The 22,681-nt window shown below is 44.7% G+C and overlaps 1 protein-coding gene and 1 long non-coding RNA gene across 11 annotated transcripts in view; one reads left to right on the top strand and one right to left on the bottom strand.

Moving 5' to 3' along the window:
* JMY (junction mediating and regulatory protein, p53 cofactor) overlaps positions 1-22,681 on the top strand; it is a 134,973-nt gene that overhangs the window by 74,738 nt on the left and 37,554 nt on the right. For both annotated transcript variants that reach the window (XR_005600510.1, XM_039544878.1), the window contains exons 5-6: positions 1,004-1,169; positions 8,619-8,806. Coding sequence is in view for 1 of the 2 variants with exons in the window: in XM_039544878.1 (XP_039400812.1) it covers positions 1,004-1,169; positions 8,619-8,806 (354 nt within the window). In the remaining variant the exon portion in view is untranslated. The remainder of the gene's footprint in view (positions 1-1,003; positions 1,170-8,618; positions 8,807-22,681) is intronic.
* LOC120408212 overlaps positions 17,195-22,681 on the bottom strand; it is a 42,936-nt gene continuing 37,449 nt past the window's right edge. For 8 of the 9 annotated variants that reach the window (XR_005600513.1, XR_005600518.1, XR_005600512.1 and 5 more), the window contains 4 exons: positions 19,866-19,959; positions 19,456-19,579; positions 18,942-19,160; positions 17,195-17,490 (listed from right to left, as the gene is read on the bottom strand). This is a non-coding gene — a long non-coding RNA (uncharacterized LOC120408212). Of the gene's footprint in view, positions 17,491-18,941; positions 19,161-19,247; positions 19,580-19,865; positions 19,960-22,681 lie in introns of all 9 variants that reach the window. The other variant, XR_005600519.1, reaches the window with a different exon arrangement.

Below are 22,681 nucleotides of genomic sequence, written 5' to 3'. Positions count from 1 at the left end.
CCCACTCTCCAGCCAAACAGGATCTGGCTGCTATGCATACTTGCCTACTGTGGGAAATGGAAAAGCTTGGAATTTTCATTTTGGCTGTTTCCTGAAACCTTGTCTTACGTGTTCCTTTCTGACATATGACCAGAAAAATTGACATAATTGTTTTAAACCTGGAAAATTCTTTATTCTCTTACTTTACTCCCAAAGCAATGAGGCTCAAGAACTATCAACTTTTCTCTCTGTCTAAAAAGGATCTAATGTTCTCTTCTGTTCATTGCTGCAGCACTGGATGTCCTGAGATTTTGAAGGGAGGCCTGAGAAATGGCACAAAAGCCTGTGTGTTAGGCAGGTATGCTGCTTTATGTCTGCATCTAGGAAGGTTAGCCACATAGTGTGTGAGAATGGAAAACATAGAGTAAAATATTTATATTTTATTTGCTGGAAGATTCCTCAGTTGTTGTCCCAGTGAGAGAGAGAGATACATCTAGTCTTTTTTTTTTTAGTTCACCGTGACCTAGGTTGTCAATCTTAACTTCAGTTTTCTAGGTTTTGTTGGTATAACAGCCTCTAACAATTTTAAAACATTTGTGCATCTAAGCTAACACAGTACCAAATGGTTACATTAGACCCCTATTGCTCTATCTACAAAAACAAACAAACAAAAAACATGAAATACATACAAAAACAGAAGAAACAGGAAGTTGGGGGTGTACCTCACTCTCCTCATCCTGAAAGAATGGGCAGTCATAAACTGTAACCTGATGTTACAGACCTCCTAGTGCTATACTGAAAATACATTGACTATTACATCTGAAGTGAGAGTAGTCAAAACTTCTACAGCATTTACAGTATTGAGTTTATTCATATTTACAATAAGCTGAACTGTCTCTATTAAAACGACTTTTTGCATGTTTCAATTTTTTTAACATAAAAATGAATATCTAGGTCTTGGTTTTACTAGGATCCTGTAGACATGTATTATTCACTTTTCTTTTTTTTTCTTCCCTCCATTCAGATGCAGAGTTTGCAAGGTGGTACAGAAGCCATAGCCCATTTGGACCAGTTGGAAGCTGATTATTATGATCTACAGCTTCAGTTGTATGAAGTGCAGTTTGAGATTTTGAAGTATGAAGAGCTGCTGCTGACAGCACAACTTGAAAGCATCAAAAGACTAGTGTCAGGTGCAGTACACATTTTATGTGCATAATCTTTGTTATCTAAGACAGTACTACTACTAGAACTGTAAAACTTAGAATCAGCAATTTTAGCATTCTCTAAATACGTAAAGATTTAGGACTTTGAACGTAAGTACAATTAAAATAAGTTAAAATCTGCATCTGTGAGAAGGAGGTAAATTTTTAAATCTTTATCATAGAATCATAGAATATCAGGGTTGGAAGGGACCTCAGGAGGTCATCTAGTCAACCCCCTGCTCAAAGCAGGACCAATTCCCAAATTATGTATTGCGTTGTCTCCTTACCTTCAGTTGGAATCACATACCTAACGTCTTATGCAATATTTGGAAAAATTAGGGCTAGAAAGGAAGGAATTATTTTCTAAATAGTCTTGTGTACTGCAGGTTTGGCTAATTTACAGGAGTTGTTGCTCTCAAAATTTCTGAAATAAATGTTTAAATGTAGCAAGTATCAGAGGGGTAGCCCTGTTAGTCTGGATCTGTAAAAGTAGCAAAGAGTCCTGTGGCACCTTTTAGACATCTGACCAAGTGGGTATTCACCCACGAAAGCTCATGCTTCAATACGTCTGTTAGTCTATAAGGTGCCACAGGACTCTTTGCTGCTTTTAGCAAGTGGCTGTCAAGGAGGCGTCATGCAAATCAGAATCCTCTAGCTGAGCTTTTGATACATTTATGTTGCCCTTGTAACAGAGTTTAGATCAGGGACACGCAAGCTGTGGCCCCTAGACCTGATCTAGCTCACAAATAATTTAAAACCAACTCATAGACATGGTTCAGGGACATTTAGTGTGTTTGTGTCCAGCCTGGTTTCCTGGGTTTTCTTATGCTTATACTTTTACTCAAATGTTAGCTGTCTGTGCTGGCTCAGTGCTAAAGGACTTGTGGAGGAAGTGTTCATCAGAAAAGTCACTCTAGAGCAGAAATTTTCAAATGTGCTCATATTGTGAGTTACATCTTGGGAGACAGCACCTCATGGCACCTTTTCCCCCATTTACAGTAGTGTGGACTGTCTCTTCTCACATGTGTGATCTATAACATCCTTATGGCAATTACTGTAATTGAGCCCATAGAGAAAGAGAGCTTAATACATTTTTAGCTGTCTTTTAATGAAATTTAGCAGTCAGCCTAGCCCCTCTCTGCAGGCCATAAGTGCTCAATAGATAGCTCTTTGTTCACAGACTGCTTTAGGATATGATTCTAGTTTTGATCCTGATGTCACTGCACAGTTTACTTTCATGCAGCCAGAAGGGAACCTATCTAGTAAGAGAGACAAAGGAGGAAGAAGTAGTTAAATCAATTTTCTTTAAATTAATATTAGCAAACCTATAATGTTATGTTGACTTTTACTTCTGGAAGGTTCACTGAGTAATTTGAAGGACCTCTGAGTTGAGGTACATTGTCACCAGTACTTAAATTCAGTTTGGGTATTGAGATTATTCCACTATTACCAACTTTTCCACCAAAAGAACAGTGGACCTGCTGTAAAAGTAGTATACATCACTGTTTTGGTCATGGTACACTGAAGCAAGCTTTCAGATGATTACTGAATCAGAAAAATTCTTCATAGCTCACTGCTTAAGTTTTAAAAATATTCTTATTTCACAATATTACACTTTTATATTAAGCCTTTATCCAAAAAAGCTTAAAGGGTTTGACAGACTTTATTGAACGCAACAGTCTCTGTTAGGAGTTAGCATTTTTAAATAATGTACAGCAATACTACATACAAGTTAGGGCCGAATACTGAAAGAATACTGGTCCAGTTGAAATTTATGGGGAAGTTTTAGTTAGACAGAATGAAACTACCTATTTGGAATTAATCCAGCAGAACTAGTGCAGTTACTCTTGTAAAAAAATACCATAGGATCCTGCATCTCCTCTGAAACATGGCATCTCTCAAAGTACAGTGGCCTCTAACACACACAAATTACTACTGACTCAGAGAGAAAAGTGCTGTTTATTGGATCATCAATCCTACTTCCTTTAAAGTACAGTTATGGTCAGAAAAGTAGCATTTTTCTTATGAAACAGATCTGTACTATGTACATTTTAGTAACCATTGTAAACTGGAACTACTTTTTACTCCTGGTAGCTACATTCACTCTGTAGTGCCATGAGAAGACATCAGCAGAATTGACACTAAATTCTGGCTGAGAATCTTCTTTTGATAATGCTAAAGCCAGAAAAAACACAACTTTACTTCAAAATCCTAGCTTGAATGTCCAGGTTGGTAGTTAGGGAGGGAAAAAACATTGTTTTACTTGTAAATGGAACACAGTTGCTCTGGTAGCTATTGAGACAGTAAACAGGGAATCCCATGATGATGGCCTTTAGAGTTACCAACAGAAGATCTGTAATTGAATTCACATTCTGTAAATTAAGGCTTTTAAAGGGGCAACATACCCAAACAGGCCAGCTTCCTCTCTGCTGAGGGGTTTGTGGTGGATGGAATGTCATCAACAGATAATGTGAGAGTTGGCTGCTAGCTTAGTATTTTAATTTATCTGGCAAGTCTGAATGTTGTGGGACTAAACAGAAAAGGAATTATTTTAATTTGCATATTTTTCATGTTCCAGGTTATAAGAGAGGTTCAGTACTTACCAACCTCACAGACATGTTTTAAAGGCCAAAAAGAATAGTTTGTGTTTTTCTGATTAAAGACACAATAGAATTGAAATGTACAAATATTTTAAAGGAGTCCAGTTTTAGCATTGAAGTGTTAAAGATATAATTGAGCAGAGTGGATTTGATTTAAATCATGATTTAAATCACTAGTCAGGAAGACTCGATTTAATCATGGATTTCTACATAAGAGTGCATTCTTGTTGGTTGTTATAACCTTAATACACATTCTTCACAACTCAGAGATAGATGTAGGTTTCATTTTTAGAAAGGACACACTATACATTTTAAAGTGATTTATTTTGAAACTTTTCAGATTAGTTTTACAGCTATATCAGAAAATGAATGATTGTTTGGGTATTTTATTTACCAAAGGTAATTGAAGCAGATATTTCTGAAGTCACTGGGAAGTGAACTATCTCAAAATCAACAGTTTAATCATTAATATTTGGAGGATTTTCTTGCCATGCTGTATTAGGAGGAGAACATCACCAGACAGACATTTAAATTGTTTTATTTAACTAAAACAACAACGTTCTGTGTTCTGGATTTTTTTTCTTCAACAGCAAACATTTAATAAATATTTTAACAAAACAAGCAAATGAATTTTTGAATGTAGTTAAACATTCAAGTTTTTTAAAATAAGGTTTGTTTTTGTTAACATTGTTTTTAACTAAAATAGTTAAATGAAATATTAAAAAAAAATGAAATTGACTGTGTCAGCCAGGTCAACGTGAGAAACTTAAAATATTGGCTTCTGCAGGTAACTCAGTCGTCTTCACCTTCATTTTCCTGTTTGTTCATAATCTAGAAAAGAAAAACAAGCTTTCCTACTTTTTCAGGTCCCAAATGATTTCTCAGTTTGGAATGAATTAGTCCAAAGGAAGAAAATATTCTTTCTACACTGGCAGAAGAAGCTACTGCTGTTAAAAGTGAGATTATCACTTCAACAGTCTCTGAATCCAAGTGCTTAAGTGACTTCCACCAGTTCACTGGTGTGACTTTCTTTAAAACATTATCAGCAAACATATATTTTTTGAATGGTTCACCCTTATCTCTGAAGTTTATTATAGTTGGCATTATGGTGGGATGATTGCTGGATGTCCATGTCATAGCCAACTCTTCTTCGGTAGTTAAGGTTTGACCCTGGTACTGAGAATTGAGTATTGAGAATATTTGCAAGAAAATGAGCTGGAGATAGTGCTTGTCCCATTTGTTTTGTTAATGCTTGTAATTTAACTCTGTCATATTTCTCTCTTTAAGATCTCACTCAGTTCCTTTCAAATTTCAACGGCATCAGCAATAAAACAGCTATTTCCCTGCATTTTGTTCAAGGCTACAGAAATAGGCTTCAGGATACTCAGCATGTGTTCAACATTTCTCTTAAGCCCAATGTTGAGAACTTTGGCTGTGACAGTGCCATCTATTTTTTCACAATTTTGTTCAGAAACTGTCCTCAGATTAGGCCAGTTCTTGATATAGTGCTCAAAACAGTCCACTGCTGAGTTCCATCGCACATCTTGTGGGAGAATTAGCTTGGTTCTTCCCATTTTTTTCAGAGCAGCTACTGCAAAGTGGTTGTTACAGAAGTATTTTGCAATTTCAACAACATTAGCCTTTATTTCTTGAACACTGAAGTCTTTGGCTATGAGGTCATCAAATAAGCACTGCAACCATATGTTATTAGCTTGGGACTCTCTTCTAGATAATTTCTTCTCATCTTGGATACATTTGCAGCATTGTCTGTGACCAAGCTGTATACTAGACATTTTGATTTTTTTAATAGCTTTTACTGCTACTTCTTGTAAGTATTCTACTGTGTGTGCATTTCCTGATGTATCAATTGTTTCTGTAAAGGAGACATTCCTTTCTTCTGTTGTCACACAAGCACATACAGCAGGATCACTGTGGACATTGCTCCACCCATCAAGACTCAGGTTAGCAATTTTACCCTCTAGACCTTTTGCACACTGCTCAGTTTCTCGTTCATACACTTTATCCAGCAATTTGCCTGCAACATCTGCTCTGTTATGATTCTATGAAACTCCTGGAACCCTATAAGATTGGGTCTCTAAACCATGAACTATTAGAACTCATTTACAAAACTTTTCTTAAACATTACATGAATAGACTCTTCGCTGCTTTTACATTAATATATTGTCTCATACCATAGAATTTGAATTTATAATCCCTATTCCATGATGAGAGATCTTTGAGCTATAAAGTATCTTAATTAAAACTATCTTTAGATAGGTTTTTTTCCCCTCAAAAAGCATTTTAACAAAAAACAAACCAACCATTTATTTATTTATTTATTTATTTATTTTTAAATCATTGATTTTTATCCAGCCAGTAATCGAGTCTGTCAGTTCATTTGTAAAATCCTGTTTTACAACTCTGCCTCATTTTAGAATGAAAACTGCACACAGATTCTCTCTTTGATAGCTGCTTAAGAAAATACAGTTTTAGATGATTCAAACATGAAATTTTGCAGGCTGATTTTTCATAAAGTGGTCCAGTGACATGTATAGCTGACTTTTTTTTTTATTGAATTTTTTTTCTAAGTGAGTGCTAGGTTCAATGACTAGAATGGGTTTTTTTGTACATTGTTTTAATTTTAGAGTTATGAAGTTCTGTCCTTACTTGCTAGAATCACTTTCTTCTTCCGAGTTGCTGTTTGTTAGCGAGGAGATATAGTCAGCACCAGGAGGCAGAAGATGCTTCATGCAGATAACACAGTAAATGGCTGCTGCTTTTAAGATGGGTAGCCTCATAGAAGGGAGGAGGGGGAAGCCCTTGCCCCAGAAGAATCCTACAGCTGGATAGGAGGAAGTTAGAGTTGTATGCAACCAGAGTAGCAGCTTTCCTGAGGTGGCTGACTGCAGGAGATATAAGAAGACTTTTGATAATGTCATTGTCCTCTTAAGTGTGGTGTCTTCAAGGTAAGCCTAGCAGAGGTACTCACCCTGCCTCCAGTGAGCAGAAGCTGTGACTAGGCGCCCAGAAACCTTCTGATGGGTGAAATCTTGGGATCATCATGTTGTCTAATTTCTCTTTCATGGTGTGTGTGTGTGTATGTGTGTGTGTGTGTGTATATATATATATATATGAGAGGTCTGAAGAAGAGTCACACAACAGACACCCTAGGAAGTGGCTATATAGCTTGAACTTTACAGTGGAGATCACATGGGATGACTATGCAGCATAAACTCTCCCCTCACGTTAGTTAAGTTCAAACACTATCAGGGGTGTAGTGCTGGGGTGACATGGGGTTATGTTTCCTTCCCAAATCCATGCTTACATTTATTCTTTCTTAGAATGGTGTCTGACCCAATAAGGTACAGGAGGTACATAATTGATGTAGCTTTTTATGTTTTAGCTAAACTGTAGAGCAGGGGTTGGCAACCTTTCAGAAGTGGTGTGCCGAGTCTTCATTTATTCACTCTAATTTAAGGTTTCAAGTGCCGGTAATACATTTTAACATTTTTAGAAGGTCTCTCTCTCTATAAGTCTATAAACTATTGTTGTATGTAAAGTAAACATGTTTTTTAAAATGTTTAAGAAGCTTCATCTAAAATTAAATTAAAATGCAGATCTTATCAGTTTAGTGCAGTGGTTCTTAACCTGGGGTGCATGCACCCCCTGGGGCAGGGCCAGGGCAAGGATATTTTGTGCCCTAGGCGAAACTTCCACCTTGCTCCCTCCCCTCCCCTCCTCCCGGCACATCGGTTCATTGAGGGTAAATCCCAATAAGCCTTTATAGACCCCAGGGGTTGCTCCCCAGACCAGGTTCCCCTCCCCACCCCTGAACTCCCCTGGAGGGTGCACAGCCCCCCCCTCGCGAGCCCAACCCACCCCACCCCAGTTGCTCCCGCCCCAAGTCCACTCACTGGCTTTGCTGGGCTTGGGCCGTTGCAGCAGCTCGGCAGGGAGGAGCCACCTTCCGGAGGCACCGGGAGAGCCAGTGTTCCGCTTGCAGCAGCAGCAAGCCCCAGCCATGGAGGAGCCGGCACGGTGCAGCCACGCCCCCCTGCCCAGGCTGCAGATCGGTGCCCCCCGGGGGCTCCTGCAGGCTGTAGTGGATGTATGCAGGCACCAGCTGTGGGAGGGGCAGCGGTGCCGGCGGCTCACACTTCCGGGAGCCGCAGAGCCCGAGCGTGGTGAGGGGGGAACCGGGGGGTGTGCCTGCCCGGGCTGTGGCCTGGTCCCCCCCCGGGGGGCTCCTGCAGCAGATGCATGCGGCCGTCGGTCCTCGTGCTCCCCCTGGCTCCTCCCTCACCGTGCTCCCCCTGGCTCCTCGCTCGCCGTGCTCGGGCTCTGCGGCTCCCGGGAGTATGAGCCACCACTGCCGCCCCTCCCGGAGCAGGGCCCCGTACCCTGGTAGCTCACACTCCCGGGAGCCGCAGAACCCGAGCACAGTGAGGGGGAAGCTGGGGGGGCGTGCCTGCCACCGGTCAGGTCCCGGCCGCCAGCCCCACTCAGCCTCCTGCCGGCCTGGGATTCCGTTCACTCAGCTGAGCGGGGCCGGTGGCCGGGACCCCGGCTGGCAGCTGCGTGCCAGGCAAAATCGGCTCGTCTGCCACCATTGGCACGCATGCCGTAGGTTGCCGACCCCTGCTGTAGAGCCTTAGGAGGTTGTGCCCCTTTAACATGTTGGCTCTCAACTGTTGTTTTTGTCAAGACCAGCTCTTCCTGCGTGTTGTCTAATGCAGGGTTCAATGTTAAACAAAAAAACAGAATCCACCAACTTAGTGTTTTATCTCAGTCATATACACTGATTTGACTTCTTTTATTGCTGACATTTTATAAACAGAGAAGAGAGATGAAGTGGTATATTACGATACTTATGAAAGTATGGAAGCCATGCTTGAAAAAGAAGATATGGCAACATCTATACACTTACAAAGAGAGGAGCTGCAGAAGTTGCAACAGAAAATCCGCCAGCTGGAAGCAAGGCGTGGACGCATTTCAGCCAAGAAAGCTTACCTCAGAAATAAAAAGGTAATATTAAATTGTACAGTTCTTCTCTAACAGAGACGTCCCCTTTTTAGTAAAACCACAGAGACATCCAAACTTGGAGGGGAGTCCACACAGGGAGACTCAACACCCAGTAAACTGCATCTCTTCAGGAACAGTAGCTGCATATAAGTGTTCTGGGATAAGGGATATAAGATACCAAGTTTTTGATGCTCCTTAAAATTATGGAGCTATCCGTTTTAGTTCCACAGTGAAGGCTGAGGAGTTTTGCAACAGTTCAACCTCGTTCTGTACCCCACAATTACAACACTTTGAGCACATAATTAATTTTAGATAATTTATAAATCAGTCTGTTAAAAATTGGTCCTTTAATACTTTTTTTTGGTCTCTAGTAATCTTAATAATGGAAAAACAGACTCTTCAGACTTCCAATATAATCAAAATGTCCTGAAACCTTGTTTTTGAAGACGTTTTTGTTAGCGTTAAAGATATTTATTCATTAGTTTGTTTATTTTGGTGGCTGCTTCTGTTCTTCACAACTGAAAGTTTCTCCTTTAGTAGAGGCTAATGTTCTTCTACAGAGAATTCCACCAAGAATTGTCCTCTTTCAAAATAGCTGTTATTCCCAATTCAGTGGAACATAGTCTCCCCACAGTTAAGATGCCCTTCTCAAAATGGCTTCCATCTCTGATCATTCCCAGTGGGGTGGAGACCACAGGCTGCCCTTAGCAAAGATGGCCACTGTCTTCATTCATCTGCTGCTCAGTCATCCTCTCTGCTTTGTAACAGCATAGGGGCCACCATCTTTCCTTTGGGCAGCTTGGTTTCAGTCCTGTTAGAAGTGTGAAACTTCACAATTTAGAGCACTGAAATAACTAACTCTGCCCTGTACTGACCCCATGCAATGTTACGATTAGGGCATTTCAGGGTTTGGGTTCCCAGATTAGATTAAATAGACTTTTAAAGAAAAATTAGGTTTTTTTCCCCAATTAAAAAAAATCAAAAGACTTGAGTAGAGAAGCAACAGTTTTTCATGGAACTTTAATTTGTAATCAGTATGTGAAGAGATTTAAGTTACGGTATGGATTTAATATTAATCTGTCTTGAAAGATTAACGGTTGTGATTTGTACGCAGAATTGTTGCAAATATGGATTACATTTTCAAGTCATATATTAAATTTTGGTAAACGCACATTCATTCATTTCTCTGAATGACTTGTTTGTAGTTCCCTTAAAGCAATTAAAGTTCCCTTAAAGTTAATACAGTCACCAAGCAGTTATCTTTATACCAGCTAACTTTATACTTTTTTGGTACTGTCTGGTTTTCAGTCACCACTGTCTTACCTGGAGCGGCTCCTGGGTAGCAGCAGCATGCACTGGGGCCAGGGCAGGCTCTCTGACTGCCTGCCCTGGCCCCGCTCCTCTCCTGGAAGTGCCCAGCACCACATCCCTGCAGCCCATGGGGGAGGGGGAGCAGAGGGCTCCGTGCGCTTCACTCGCCTGTGGGTACCTCCCCCGAAGCTCCCATTGGCCGCGGTTCCCCGTTCCCTGCCAATGGGAGTTGTGGGGGATGGTGCCTACAGACAAGGGCAGCACACGCAGGCCTCTGCCCCCTCTCCTCCAGGGGCCGAGGTTGCTTCTGGGAGCAGTGTGGGGCCTGCGGCACCACAGAGGTTGCAATTCCGTGGGCCGGATCCAAAGCCCTGACGGGCCGGATCCAGCCCTCAGGCCATAGTTTGCCCACCCCTGCCTTAGAACCTATGCAGTCAAACTACAGAAAACAAGTTGTATGTTAGATGGCATATGCCACATGGTTCTGCTGTAGATTAGAGTAATCTAATATCTCTTGCTGTAGTATAGATTTTTAGGTATTAGGGTTCTCTGTAGCCTGCTGCCTCTTTCGGGCTAAAATCCTGAATAGGAGAAGACTAGGATTGCATCTCCCTCACTAGCTCCTGCTTGTGTTTCTTTTTGCAGGAGATATAGCTAATCTAATTGTCCAAGAAACTGAAAACCCTCTCTCAGAAAAGTTAAAATATAGTGATGTATTATAAATCCCTTTTATTCATAAAGTTCTGACGTCAAAAATACAGAAACAAAATGAAGTGTAAGGTACAATTGATAATACACATTGTACCTGACATTCCGTAATAGTGTAAGATCTTTCTCAAAACTTGTACTTCATGTTCTTTTTCCTGTTGGAGGGATAGCTCAGTGGTTTGAGCATTGGCCTGCTAAACCCAGAGTTGTGAGTTCAATCCTTGAGGGGGCCATTTAGGGATTTGGGGATTGGTCCTGCTTTGAGCAGGGGGTTGGACTAGATGATCTCCTGAGGTCCCTTCCAACCCTAATAATCTATGATTCTGTGAAAATATTGTCAAATCATAGCACCACTGTAACAAACCTTATAAAGTAAGAAACGATTACAATTTAAAATCAATAAGGAAACACCTTATCTTTCATTAATAGTGAAGCCCCTACACAGTACATGAAGCATGTGTTTTGAGACACTTTTAAGATGCCACTGAGGCAGAATTGCTTAGAGTAGGGAAAAAGTAACTACAACATATAGCTTGATAAAAGCCTCATATCTAAATTGACTGTACACCATCTTATCTTTGTAAAACTTAAATTTGTTTCACCGATGGTCTTTTTTCACCTTAGTCAGTCATTTTTCCAGTGCTATTAGTTCTCCCTTCCCTCAGTCCAGGTGAGGTGGTTCTTCATGAACTAGTTCTTAATAGGTAATATAATGTAAAAGTAGTTGTTTATTTTCCATTGTTCTTCAACAGCCAGCTCTGGATTCTGCTTGCAAATGTTGTAGCTGTATTGTTACCCCACTTCTACCACCTGGTGTCTGCACAGTAGTATAGGATTAGTTATTCTTCGAGTGATTGCTCATGAGTATTCCACAATAGGTGTTCGTGCTCGCCACGTGCACCGGTGCCGGAAGTTTCTCCCCTAGTGATCCCTGGAATGGTGCCACCATGGTGCGGTATAAGGGGCGCTGCACGCTCTCCCCACCCTCAGTTCTTTCTTTCCGCCAGTGAAGGTGCTTCGGAACTGCTCTGCTCCAGCTTTGCTGTAGCTTTTCTCCAAAACTGCTTGCTCGTTCAGTGTATGGTACCTGTAGTTAGTTAGTTGTTTAGCTTAGCTTAGCTAGAGTGCTGGGGCATGCCCCGTGCCCCAGATTTTAAGTCGTGCGACACTTGTAGGCGATCTATGCCGGTGAGTGATCTGCACACAGATTGTTTAAGCTATTTGTGGGGAACCCATCTCAGTGATCGCTGCAAGATTTGCAAGTCATTTAAGCCTCGTACCAAGAGAGAAAGGGACATCAGGTTCTGGACTATTCTGATGGAGTCGGTGCTGACCCCGGCTCCAGTGCGCTGCTCTGAGTCGGCACCGGGCACCGTGGTGTCGTTACGCGGTGACCCTGCGGCAGTATCGACTAGTTGGCACTGCTCCCCATCCACAGGGCATGCCAAGAAGGCTAGGAAGAGGCCTTCTTCGGTGCGGCATCAGAGTAAACCCGGGACAGAGGCTAGACCCATGTTGGGCAGTCCTCGATCCCCACTGGCCTCTAGGCTTCTGACTCAAGTCGAGCAGAGTAGCCTGGCCCATTCAGAGCTGGCTTCCCTGGATATCCTCCACATTGGAGGCCCTGCAGGCAGCCTGGGATGTTACGTCCATGCCGGTACCAGGAGCACCGCCGATGTCAGCCTTGCACTCCAGAGGCAAGCCACTGCTGGGATCTCCGCAGTTGCCCCCAGCTCAGTACCAGTCTCGGTCGAGGGAACGTTCCCGACGCCGTTCGCCACCCAGCGTTCGTCCAGGGCAAAGTCCACGTGGATCTCCCTTGACACTCACCAGGCTGTCTGGTTGGGTTCTGTCTGACTGAGACTCTCGGCACTGCTCCGCCTCGAGGAGCGAACAGCGATGGGACCGAGGCAGACGACGCCAAAGGTCCTCATCTTGAAGGGGCTATCGCAGTCGGTCACAGCACGAACGTCAATGTCGTTCCTATTTGTCATCCCGCTCCAGGACCCCGCCATGGCACCGCCTCTGCAGCCCCAGGCGTCGATTGCTGGCATCTCGCCGTCACAGGTCTGCCCACTGGAGCAGATCGCCGAGCAGCTGTTACCGACAGTACAGGTCCTCCACGTCGGAATCGTGGTCCTGTGGTCGGCATCGCTCCCGACGCCGCTACTCCTCCCAGTCCAGGGATAGCGGCAGGTCGTATGTCAGCTCGGCCTCCCTTCGTAGTCGTCCATCGATGGGCCAGGCCAAACAGCCGACTCCGCCAGTGCCACCAGGCAGGATAGTCTTGCCTCTTCATGAAGGGGTGGCAAAAATTTTCAAATCCCCTGTGGCAAACCCCAGCCTCACTGGCCTCAGTCTCTAAGAGAGTGGAACGCAAGTATTTTGAACCCACCAAGAGGCATGAATACTTATACACCCATCCTGCTCCTAACTCCCTGGTGGTTGAGTCAGTCAACCACAGGGAACAGCAGGGCCAACTAGCCCCTAATTTGAAAAATAAAGATTCAAGGTGGCTGGACTCATTTGGAAGAAAAATTTATTCATCCTTGAGCTTCCAGTTACGGGTGGCGAACCACCAGGCTCTCCTGGGCCGGTATGAGTTCAATCTGTGAGGCTCCCTGCCCAAGTTTGAGGACTCCCCCCAGTTCTGCTCCAACGGGGAGGCTGGGACTGGGTGCTGTCTCCGATGACTTCCTCCTGTCCTGGTCAAGCCAGTTTCTCTATGCCTTTCCCATGTTTCTACTATCTTCAAGGTCCTGGAAAAGATAAAGACAGACAAGGCCCGGGTCCTTCTGATTGCCCCGGCCTGGCCCAGGCAGCATTGGTATGGGACCCTCACAGGCCTCTCCCAGGACCAGGGCTGCCTCCTCCACCCCAACCTAGCGGCAGTCCACCTCACGGCGTAGCTGCTCACTGGTTAGGTAGGGAGGAAAGGACGTGCACGTCCTCCTAGAAAGCAGGCAGCCCTCCCTATGCTGAGCCTACTTGGCAAAGTGGTCTCAATTTTCCAGATGGGCAGATGAGTGGGGCGTTTCTCCCGGGGGCCGCCCCAATCCATCTTATTCTGGACTACTTCCTTCACCTTAGAGCTCAAGGCCTGGCACCCTCATCAGTCAAGGTGCACTTGGTGGCCATATCAGCTTTCCATACTCCAGTGCAGAGCCACACGGTATTCTCCCATGCTATGACTGGCCGATTCCTTAAGGGGTTGGATCGTCTCTTCCCATAAGTTAGGCCCCCAATCCCGCAGTGGGACCTAAACCTGGTGTTGTCCCGTCTCACGGGGCCCCTGTTTGAGCTGCTAGCCACGTGCTCCTGGTCACACCTTTTGTGGAAGGTGGCCTTCCTAGTTGCAATCACATCGGCTAGGTGGGTCTTGTAACTCAGGGCCCTGACCTCCGAGCCCCCGTACAGGGTGTTTCATAAAGATACGGTCCAGCTCCACGCACACCCTTCTTTCCTCCCAAAGGTGGTCTCTGCCTATCACATGGATCAGGACATTTTTCTGCTGGTCCTCTGCCCCAAGCCCCATGTGTCCAGTGAGGAGAGCTGCCTCCACATGCTGGATGTGCGACGGGCTCTGGCTTTTTACTTGGAGTGGACTGAGCCATTCAGAAAGTCCTCGCAACTGTTCATTGCCTTGGCTGAGTGCATGAAAGGTCGGCCGATCTCCACTCAGTGGCTCTCCAACTGGATCACCTTGTGCATCCGTACCTGTTATGATCTGGCGGAAATCCCTCCGCCGCTAATTGTGAAGGCGCACCTGACTAGGGCGCAGGCCTCGTTGGCTGCCTTTTTGGCCCATGTCCCCATTCAGGACATTTGTAGGGCTGCCATGTGGTCTTCAGTTCACACGTTCACTTCGCATTATACGATTGTCTTTCAGACCAGGGAGGACACCGGGTTCAGCAGGGCTGTTCTCTGTCCCGACAGTTTGTGAACTCCTTCCCATCTCCAACAGATATAGCTTGGAATCACGTATTGTGGGTTACACATCATCAATCACTCGAAGAAGAAAAGAGCTGCCTTTTCCGTAACTAGTGTTCTTCGAGATGTGTTGCTCATGTTTATTCCACATCCCACCCTTCTCCCCCTCTGTCGGAGTTGTCTGGCAAGAAGGAACTGAGAGTGGGGGAAGTGTGCAGCGCCCCTTATACCGCACAATGGAGGCGCCACTCCAGGCTTGCTAGGGTGCTCCCCTATGGATACTCCTAGGGGAAAAACTTCTGGCACCGGTGCACAGACATGTGGAACAGACATGACCAACTGCCTTTTCTTCTATTAGTGTCTATATGGCTGCTCCACATCAGGTGCGCATTTGCCTCTCGAGCCCTTAACTGGAGATTTTCAGTTAGCAGTGTCTGTTTGGCCCATATATGCGCCCTGTGCCTCTTCATGCAAATAAATCTGTTAGTCTCTAAGGTGCCACAATTTACTCCTGTTCTTTTTGTGGATACAGACTAACATGGCTGCTACTCTGAAACTTGTCAAAAAGGCCATATTAGGCAGGCATGGGCAAACTGCCTTCTGTTCCTTCTAAACCATCTTGGCCTGAGACGGAGCCATAGTGTGTCTGCCTTGAGTGTGCTTTGGTTTTTTTTCTAATATTAGTTTTTATAGTTAATTGTTAGTATATTTGTAATTGTTTTACTCCTCTTTCCCCTCAGGGAGATTTTTTTTTTCCTGGCACGGCATGCCTGGTTCTCCAGGTTTCAAATGTTGCCTCTCTGCTAAGAGGCCATACAGGTGAGCGATGGCCATTCTAAGTGTGTCCGTTGCTTGTGGGTGTCCCATGTCTCCCAGAACTGCAACTTCTGCCTGGCCCTCAAGTCCAGGGCAAGGAAAAACAAGAAGATTAAACTCAGACTGCTAATGATGGCCAGCTTCTGAGTCAGGTCAGGACACCCCCCTACCATCCCCCCCCACCCCCATACATGTTCCAGCATCCCTTCTATCTCAGCACAGGCTTCCGCTAAGAAAGGGAAGACTTCCAAAAAGAGGAGTGCAGACTTTCACCTTAAGGAGACAGCTCTGAAAAGGTCCAGGTCCAGGTCCAGGTCTACGGTCTCTGAAACCTCGACTTTTCAACTCGACCCCATGCCATTGAATTGAAGGGCTTCTCCTTCAGTACTGGTGGGGCCATAAAGTCCCAGAGCACAAAGGAGAGAGAGATCTCCAATAGGGCCTTGGTACCCTCTACCAGCAAGGAGGGCAAGCATAGACACTCGGGGCTGGTGATCTCGAGTTCACCCAGCTGTTGGTACCTGTGTGTTCAGCCAAGCCATTGGTACCCATGCATGCAGCATTCTTGGCACCAAGCAAGCAGTGGTGCCACCCACCATTGGCTTTGGCTACTATGTTGATACCAATGCCCTACTTGATAGCACAGGAATTAAGATATACTGAGGACCTCTCAATAACAACCAGAGTCCCCACTACTCATGGGTACTGATCATCTCTTGGTACTGAGACCCTGATCTACAGACTACTGTCCTCCAGTACTGCAGGTTTCTCCATCACTTTTGATGGGTGTGTTCTCTCTTTGGATCAGATGGAGGAGGAGAAGAGACTTTCAGTTGGTCTCCTCTATTTTTGTTCAGGCCTCTCCAACATATCCCTTCAGCAACCCATTCTCTGAAAGATGTAGGGGAGATTGGGGTCATTATCAAGGTGGCCCCTCATGCCACTCCCACTTCCATATGCCCTCTCACCCCCAGTGTCCATACTTGGATCTCTGGGCAGCCTATCAACAATTTTCCAGACCACTGGTACTCTTCATAGGAAGGCCAGAATTGTACAGCCCTCTCCTCCCCAGCCAGCCCTCCTATAGCAGATGTTTGAGGTTCAGGAAGCTAGGGTGGATAAGGGGGTCACCCCTCAAACACCTGGTTATGCCTCTGCCACCATCCATGGCTGATGATTTTCGACAATTCAAGACCTCATAAAGAAGGTAGCTGACACTTTTCAAATTCCTCTTGAAGAGGTCAGTGATTCACAGCACAAACTGTTGGATATCTTGTAGTCAGTAACCCCTCCAGAGTGGCGTTACCCATCACTGAGGCACTTGTAGATCTGGGTAAGACTGGTGGCAGACATTTGCCACTGTTCCACCCATGTGGAAATAGGTGGATAAGAAGTATTATGTTTCCCCTATGGTTTCTGACTTCTTGTTCTCCCACCCACCACCTAACTCCCAGACGGTGGATGTGGTAAATAAGTGGAGTAGGGAGCGCTTCTCTAGGTCTACCCCATATAATAAGGACCAGAAAAGGCAGGATCTCTTTGGATGAAAGGCCTCTTTGTCAGCAATCCTGCATTTCAGGATCACGAATTGTCAGGTGGTCATGGCCAAATATAATTTTACACATAACAGATTCACAGTTTTTATTGAATTTCTGCCACAAGAACATAGGGAGCAATTCCAGTCCATCATCTGAGGGCCACTTGGTGGTCAGAACTGCCTGTCAAGCATGTTGGTGTGCTGCAGACACTACTGCCAGGTCCATCTCCACAGCTGTGGTTATGAGCAGGGCATCTGAGGGAAGTACAGACCGCTGTGGAGGATCTTGCCTTTGGTTGTAAACTGTTCTTGGAAACCATGGGTGACTCCTTGTGCATGCTAAAGGACTCTAGGACTGTTTTATGATCCCTGGGTATACATACACCTACAAATAAGAAAAAGTTTAGTAGATAAACTGCCCAGAGATCACATCCCATTCAGTGTTCAGGGTTCCATAGATCCACCAAACCCCCCGCTAGAAAGAGACATAGATTTCAGAGAAAGAGGGCTGCATGACCGCTCTCCATGATGACCCAGCCATCTTGAAGCAACAGTTTTAATGGATTGATTGATGGTTCAAATCCTCCTGCACCTCTGGATTTACAGCTGCGCCCATGAGCCCACCTTCCCCATTTTGGAGATCACGTTGCCTATTTCCAACATGCTTGGAGGTGGATCACTACAGACAAGTGGGTCATAAAGGTCATAACATCGAGTTATACCATCCATTTTACATCACTCTCTCCACTCCATCCCCCTTCCCTATCATTCAGGGACCCCTCTCTGAGTTTTTATTGAGACAAGAAGTGAACTCTCCTTCGATTAGGAGCAAGATAGCTGGTTCCTCCGCCTCACAAGGAACAATGTTCCCTCTAATTTTTCCCATCCATGTGCAGAATGAGTTTTGTTATGGGCACCAAATTATTGAGGTAATGTGCGGATGTGCGCCACCAGTAGAAACAAAAAACATCGATATAATATACATTTAAAAAAAGTTACCATACAGATAATTACTTCAGCCAGGACGGTTTAGGCATTTTAGAACTCACTACTCAAAGAACTAAATTTAATCGTACGAGAGAAATAAAAATTATGAAATGCATAGAGACCAGTCAAAAAACTCAAACAGCACATTGAAAGAATAAAATTACAGAGAATGTGTGTGTATTGCAGGAAGTTTCAAGAAATAATAATAATAATAATACACGTATGTGTTGGGAGGTGAACGTGAAAGATGGAGACGTACGCTGTGTGTGAGACAGAGACGCGTTGCCGCTTTAAGTATGTTGCCCTTTTAAGCAGATCAGCACTCAAAGCAGCCACAGCTGCAGCCACCAACTATCTCCCGCTGTCCCACTCCTGAGCCCTGTCACGTTCTCCCCGCTCTGTGGAGAGGGGATGTGGGGGGAGGGGGACACCCTAACATCAGCGCACCCTCTCCCCTCCCCCCCCTCCCCCCCCGCTCTGCATAGCAAGCAGGAGAGGCTCCTGGGAGCAGCGCCAAGTCAGAAGGCAGGAGCAGCATGACGTAGAGGGCGGGGCACCTGAAGTGCATTGCACTTGATAGCCTTCTGAGCAGCTGCGCAGCTTAGAGGGAACTTAGGATGGCAAGGGGTTTTACTTGAAGTATTTCCTTCTGCCAAAGGAGGACGGAGAGTGGAGACCAATCTTAGATCCAAGACTTCTAAAACAAGTTCAGAAAGTCTCAAAAGTTCAGGATGGTGACTCTGGCAGCTGTAATTCCCTCACTGGAGAAAAGGGATTGGTTTTTGGCTCTCAACCTACAAGATGCCTATTTCCATATAATGCTATACCCATCACACAGGAAATACCTACAGTTCACTATAGGTCAGGATCATTTCTACTCCTGAGCGCTTCCCTTTGGTCTTTCCTCAGCCCCAGTGGTGTTGTCAAAAGTCCTGGCAGTAGCAGCTGTTTATATCTGACAAGAAATGTCCTATACTTCGATGACTGGCTATTCAAGAGCCGCTCCTATGAAGTGGTGCTATCTTCCTCCCAGACCGTCCTTGCCTGTTCCAGGAGTTGGGTCTGCAGCTGAATGTAAAAAAGTCCCCATTAACCCCTGTATGGAAGATACAGTTTGTGGGGACATATTTGGATTTGTTGATGGCCAGAGCTTACCATCTCTTAGATTCATAATCTTGTCATGAAACTATGGAATTGGTGTGTAGCTCATCAGATCCAAATTTTAGCACTCTGCCTCCCCACATATTCAGAATGCCACAGTTGATATCCTCAACAGACACTTTTCACAGGATTACATATGGAACACTCAAGTTCTCCACAGCATATTCCTAAAATAAGGACTGCCAGAGATGGATCTCAATACCTCCTCCAAGAACAGGTGGTGTCCACTTTTCTGCTCAAGCAGGTGTCTGGGCCACCACTCCTTGGGAGATGCCTTTTTTTGGAAGAAGGGTCTGTTCTATGCATTTCCTCCAACACCACTGATACTAAGGATGATGAACAGGGACAGAGAGAGTTATCCTTATAGTGCTGACATGACTGAAACAAGCTTGGTATGCTTACCTGCTTCACCTAGATGTCCAACCATCATTCAAGCTCCCAACTGTTTCTCATCTCCTGTTACAAGTTGTGGGTTGTGCTTCATCCCAGCCTACTGGTTCTCCACCTCAAAGCATGACTCCTCGATGGTTCACGGACCTAGAATCCTCCTGCTCTCTACTACTCAGTAACACCTCTTGTACTTCCAGGAAGAGATCAACCTGCATTACTTACCTGCAGAAATGGAAGAGATTCTTCCACTGATGGTGTCATTGCTGCCTCCTGCCTGCATCAGTGTCACTTTGTCATCTTAGATGATCTATTGGATCTAAAGAAATCAGAGTTATGAGTTCAGTTAAGGTCTATTTGGCTGCAATATCAGCCTTTCAGTCTCTGGTAGAAGGATTCTCCATATTTGTTCACCCAGAAGGTTTACTAAGGGTTTGGAGACAGGTTAGAAATGTCCACAGATTAGGCACCTACCCTGACCTGGGACCTCAACCTGGTACTCGGTTACCTTATGAGACCTCCATTCGAACACTAGTAACCTGTTCTCTGTTGCATTTATCTGTGAAGATGGCCGCCTTAGCAGCTATCACATCGCCCCTTAGGGTCAGAGAGATTGGAGCCATGATGGCAGATTTCTCCCACCCCCTCTTTATGGTGTTCTTTAAGGGCACATTCTCCTTACAGCCACACCCTAAATTCTTACCTAAGATTCTATTGAAGTTCCATTGTAATCCATTCATATACAAGTATTTTTCCTGAAACCACATAGTTCACTACAGGAATCCTATTTACATATCCTGGGTGTTAGCAGGATATTATCCTTCTATTTAGATAGGACCAAGTAATTTAGGAAGTCATGTAGGCTCTTCATTTCCTTTGCAGATAGATTCATGGGGTTCTCGATCTCTACTCAGATTATCAAGATGGATACCTGGATGTATTATCACTTGTTATGATGCTGTGGGCGTTCTCTTCTCCCAAAAAGGGTGTGTGTGTGAAAACATGTTCAGCCAGATCACAGGCAACATCTGTGGCATTACTGAAGAATGTACCAGTATCTAAAATATGTAGGGCTTCTACGTGGGCTTCAATACGTATGTTTTTTAAACATTGTGCCCTGATTCATGTTGTCAGATCTGCTGTGGCACTTGGTTCTGCAGTACTCTCTTCAGTTCTGGACTCTATTCTGAAGCCCCCTCCTCCATCTGGTGATACTGCTCGGAAATCACCTGAAGTGGAGCACCCATAAGGATGCTACTCAGACAAGAAAAAGAGGTTACTCACTTTGTACAGTGAACCATAGTTTTTTGAGATGTCACTATGGGTGCTCCACTACCCAGCATCCTTGCCCTCTGCTTTGGATTATTCCTTAGGGGATGTTTGGGTGGGAAAGGAACTGAGGGTGCTGTGCCTGCATGCCCATATATAGTCTCTGTATCTGGCACGAGGTGGTATTAGGCGCTTTTGCGGGCCGAGTAGACACTAAGTGAAAATCTCCAAAGGCTCAAGAGGCACATGAGCACCTGAAGTGGCACACCCATAGGGACACAACCTCTTGAAGAACTGCAGTTACTGCACAGAGTAACCTCTTTTTTATTGTCTGAAACAAACAGCCATTGAATTAGGGAGTTGGATTTGTAAGAGAAAAATCAAGAGGGAAGGCCATTAGGAAGAGAGAGGCTGAAAGTGTGAAAAAGACCTTCTGGGAGCCAGGGCTGGCTTCAGGGTTTTTGCCGCCCCAAGCGGCGGGAAAAAAAAAAGCCGCAATTGTGATCAGCGGCAGCTCCACCACGCTGCTTTCTTCTTTGGCGTCAATTTGGTGGCAGGCCCTTCCCTCCGAGAGGGACCGAGGGACCCGCTGCCGAATTACCGCCGAAGAGCCCGACTTGCCACCCCTTCCCCTTGGCTGCCCCAAGCACCTGCTTGCTGAGCCGGTGCCTAGAGCCGGCCCTGCTGGGAGCACATCTTGGAACAAGTGAACAGCTGTAAAGATCCTGAAATATTCCTTGCTCTGGGAACTTATTCCTTATCATAGGCAGGCTGGGAAAACAGTTGGCCAATGAAGCTGTCTTAGGCACCATGAGTAATGATTTCCTATCCCCCATCATGGGCCTGCTTGGATTTCCACACAATCAGTGAAAAGCCAGTAGTGCAAGAGGAAACCATACATTTCCACTAAGGTAGTGCCTCACCTCCCCAGTGAGTCCTGATGAAGTAAGTGAGATTTTGTGGAGTAAGGTGCTATTCTGTAAGAATATCACAAGCTGGATCAAAGATTGCAAACTCTCCTGGGAAGTAATATCATCTTAACAAATGGCCCTCAATCCTGATAGATTAGATTATATATGTATTTTTTTTAAAAACTGTTTAAAAGAACATTAAAGTTGCAAAGTCAAGAACTCAGTTTGGAAATGCCAGAATTAAGGATGCTTAATTCAGTACATGGGATGGATGGTTCTCACTGAATGATAGTTATTCAATATTACTTTTTATCCTTATTATGGCTTCATGCATTATTTACTGCACACTATCCAAACCTTGCATCGAATGCCAAATTTTTAATTTCTCATGGACTTTTTTCTCATCACACTCATCACTTTAGTATTTGGAGTGCTTCATGAACAGTGGTCATTTTTTCTTCACACATCTGTGAGGTCATGTGATTTTAAAGCTGGGGAACTGAGGCACAGAGAATAAAGACAAAATTGACCGTTGTCCACTAATTTTGAGTGCTCAGTTTGAGACTCTAGGACTTGACTTTTTCAGAGTATTTGGCATCAGATAGCATTTTATATGCTTGAAGCACAGTGCCCATTGACCTCAATTGCAGGTCAGTGCTTAACACTTCTGCAAATTAAGCCCCAGGGGTTCTCCCCTCTCTCCCAACCTCTTTCCCTCTTCTTCCTCAGGATGTTTCCTTCTCCTCCATACTGCCTGGATTCCAAAGAAGACACGGCCGCCATACTCCGTTCTAGTGTCCAGGGGACCCTGGCAGTTGGGAAGAACAATTACAGGAAAGGCCTTGCTCAGTATGGCTGACA

Source organism: Mauremys reevesii, linkage group 6, assembly GCF_016161935.1.
Source record: "Mauremys reevesii isolate NIE-2019 linkage group 6, ASM1616193v1, whole genome shotgun sequence".
Classification (NCBI taxonomy): Eukaryota; Metazoa; Chordata; order Testudines; family Geoemydidae; genus Mauremys; species Mauremys reevesii.
This window is presented reverse-complemented; position numbering and strand designations above follow the sequence as displayed.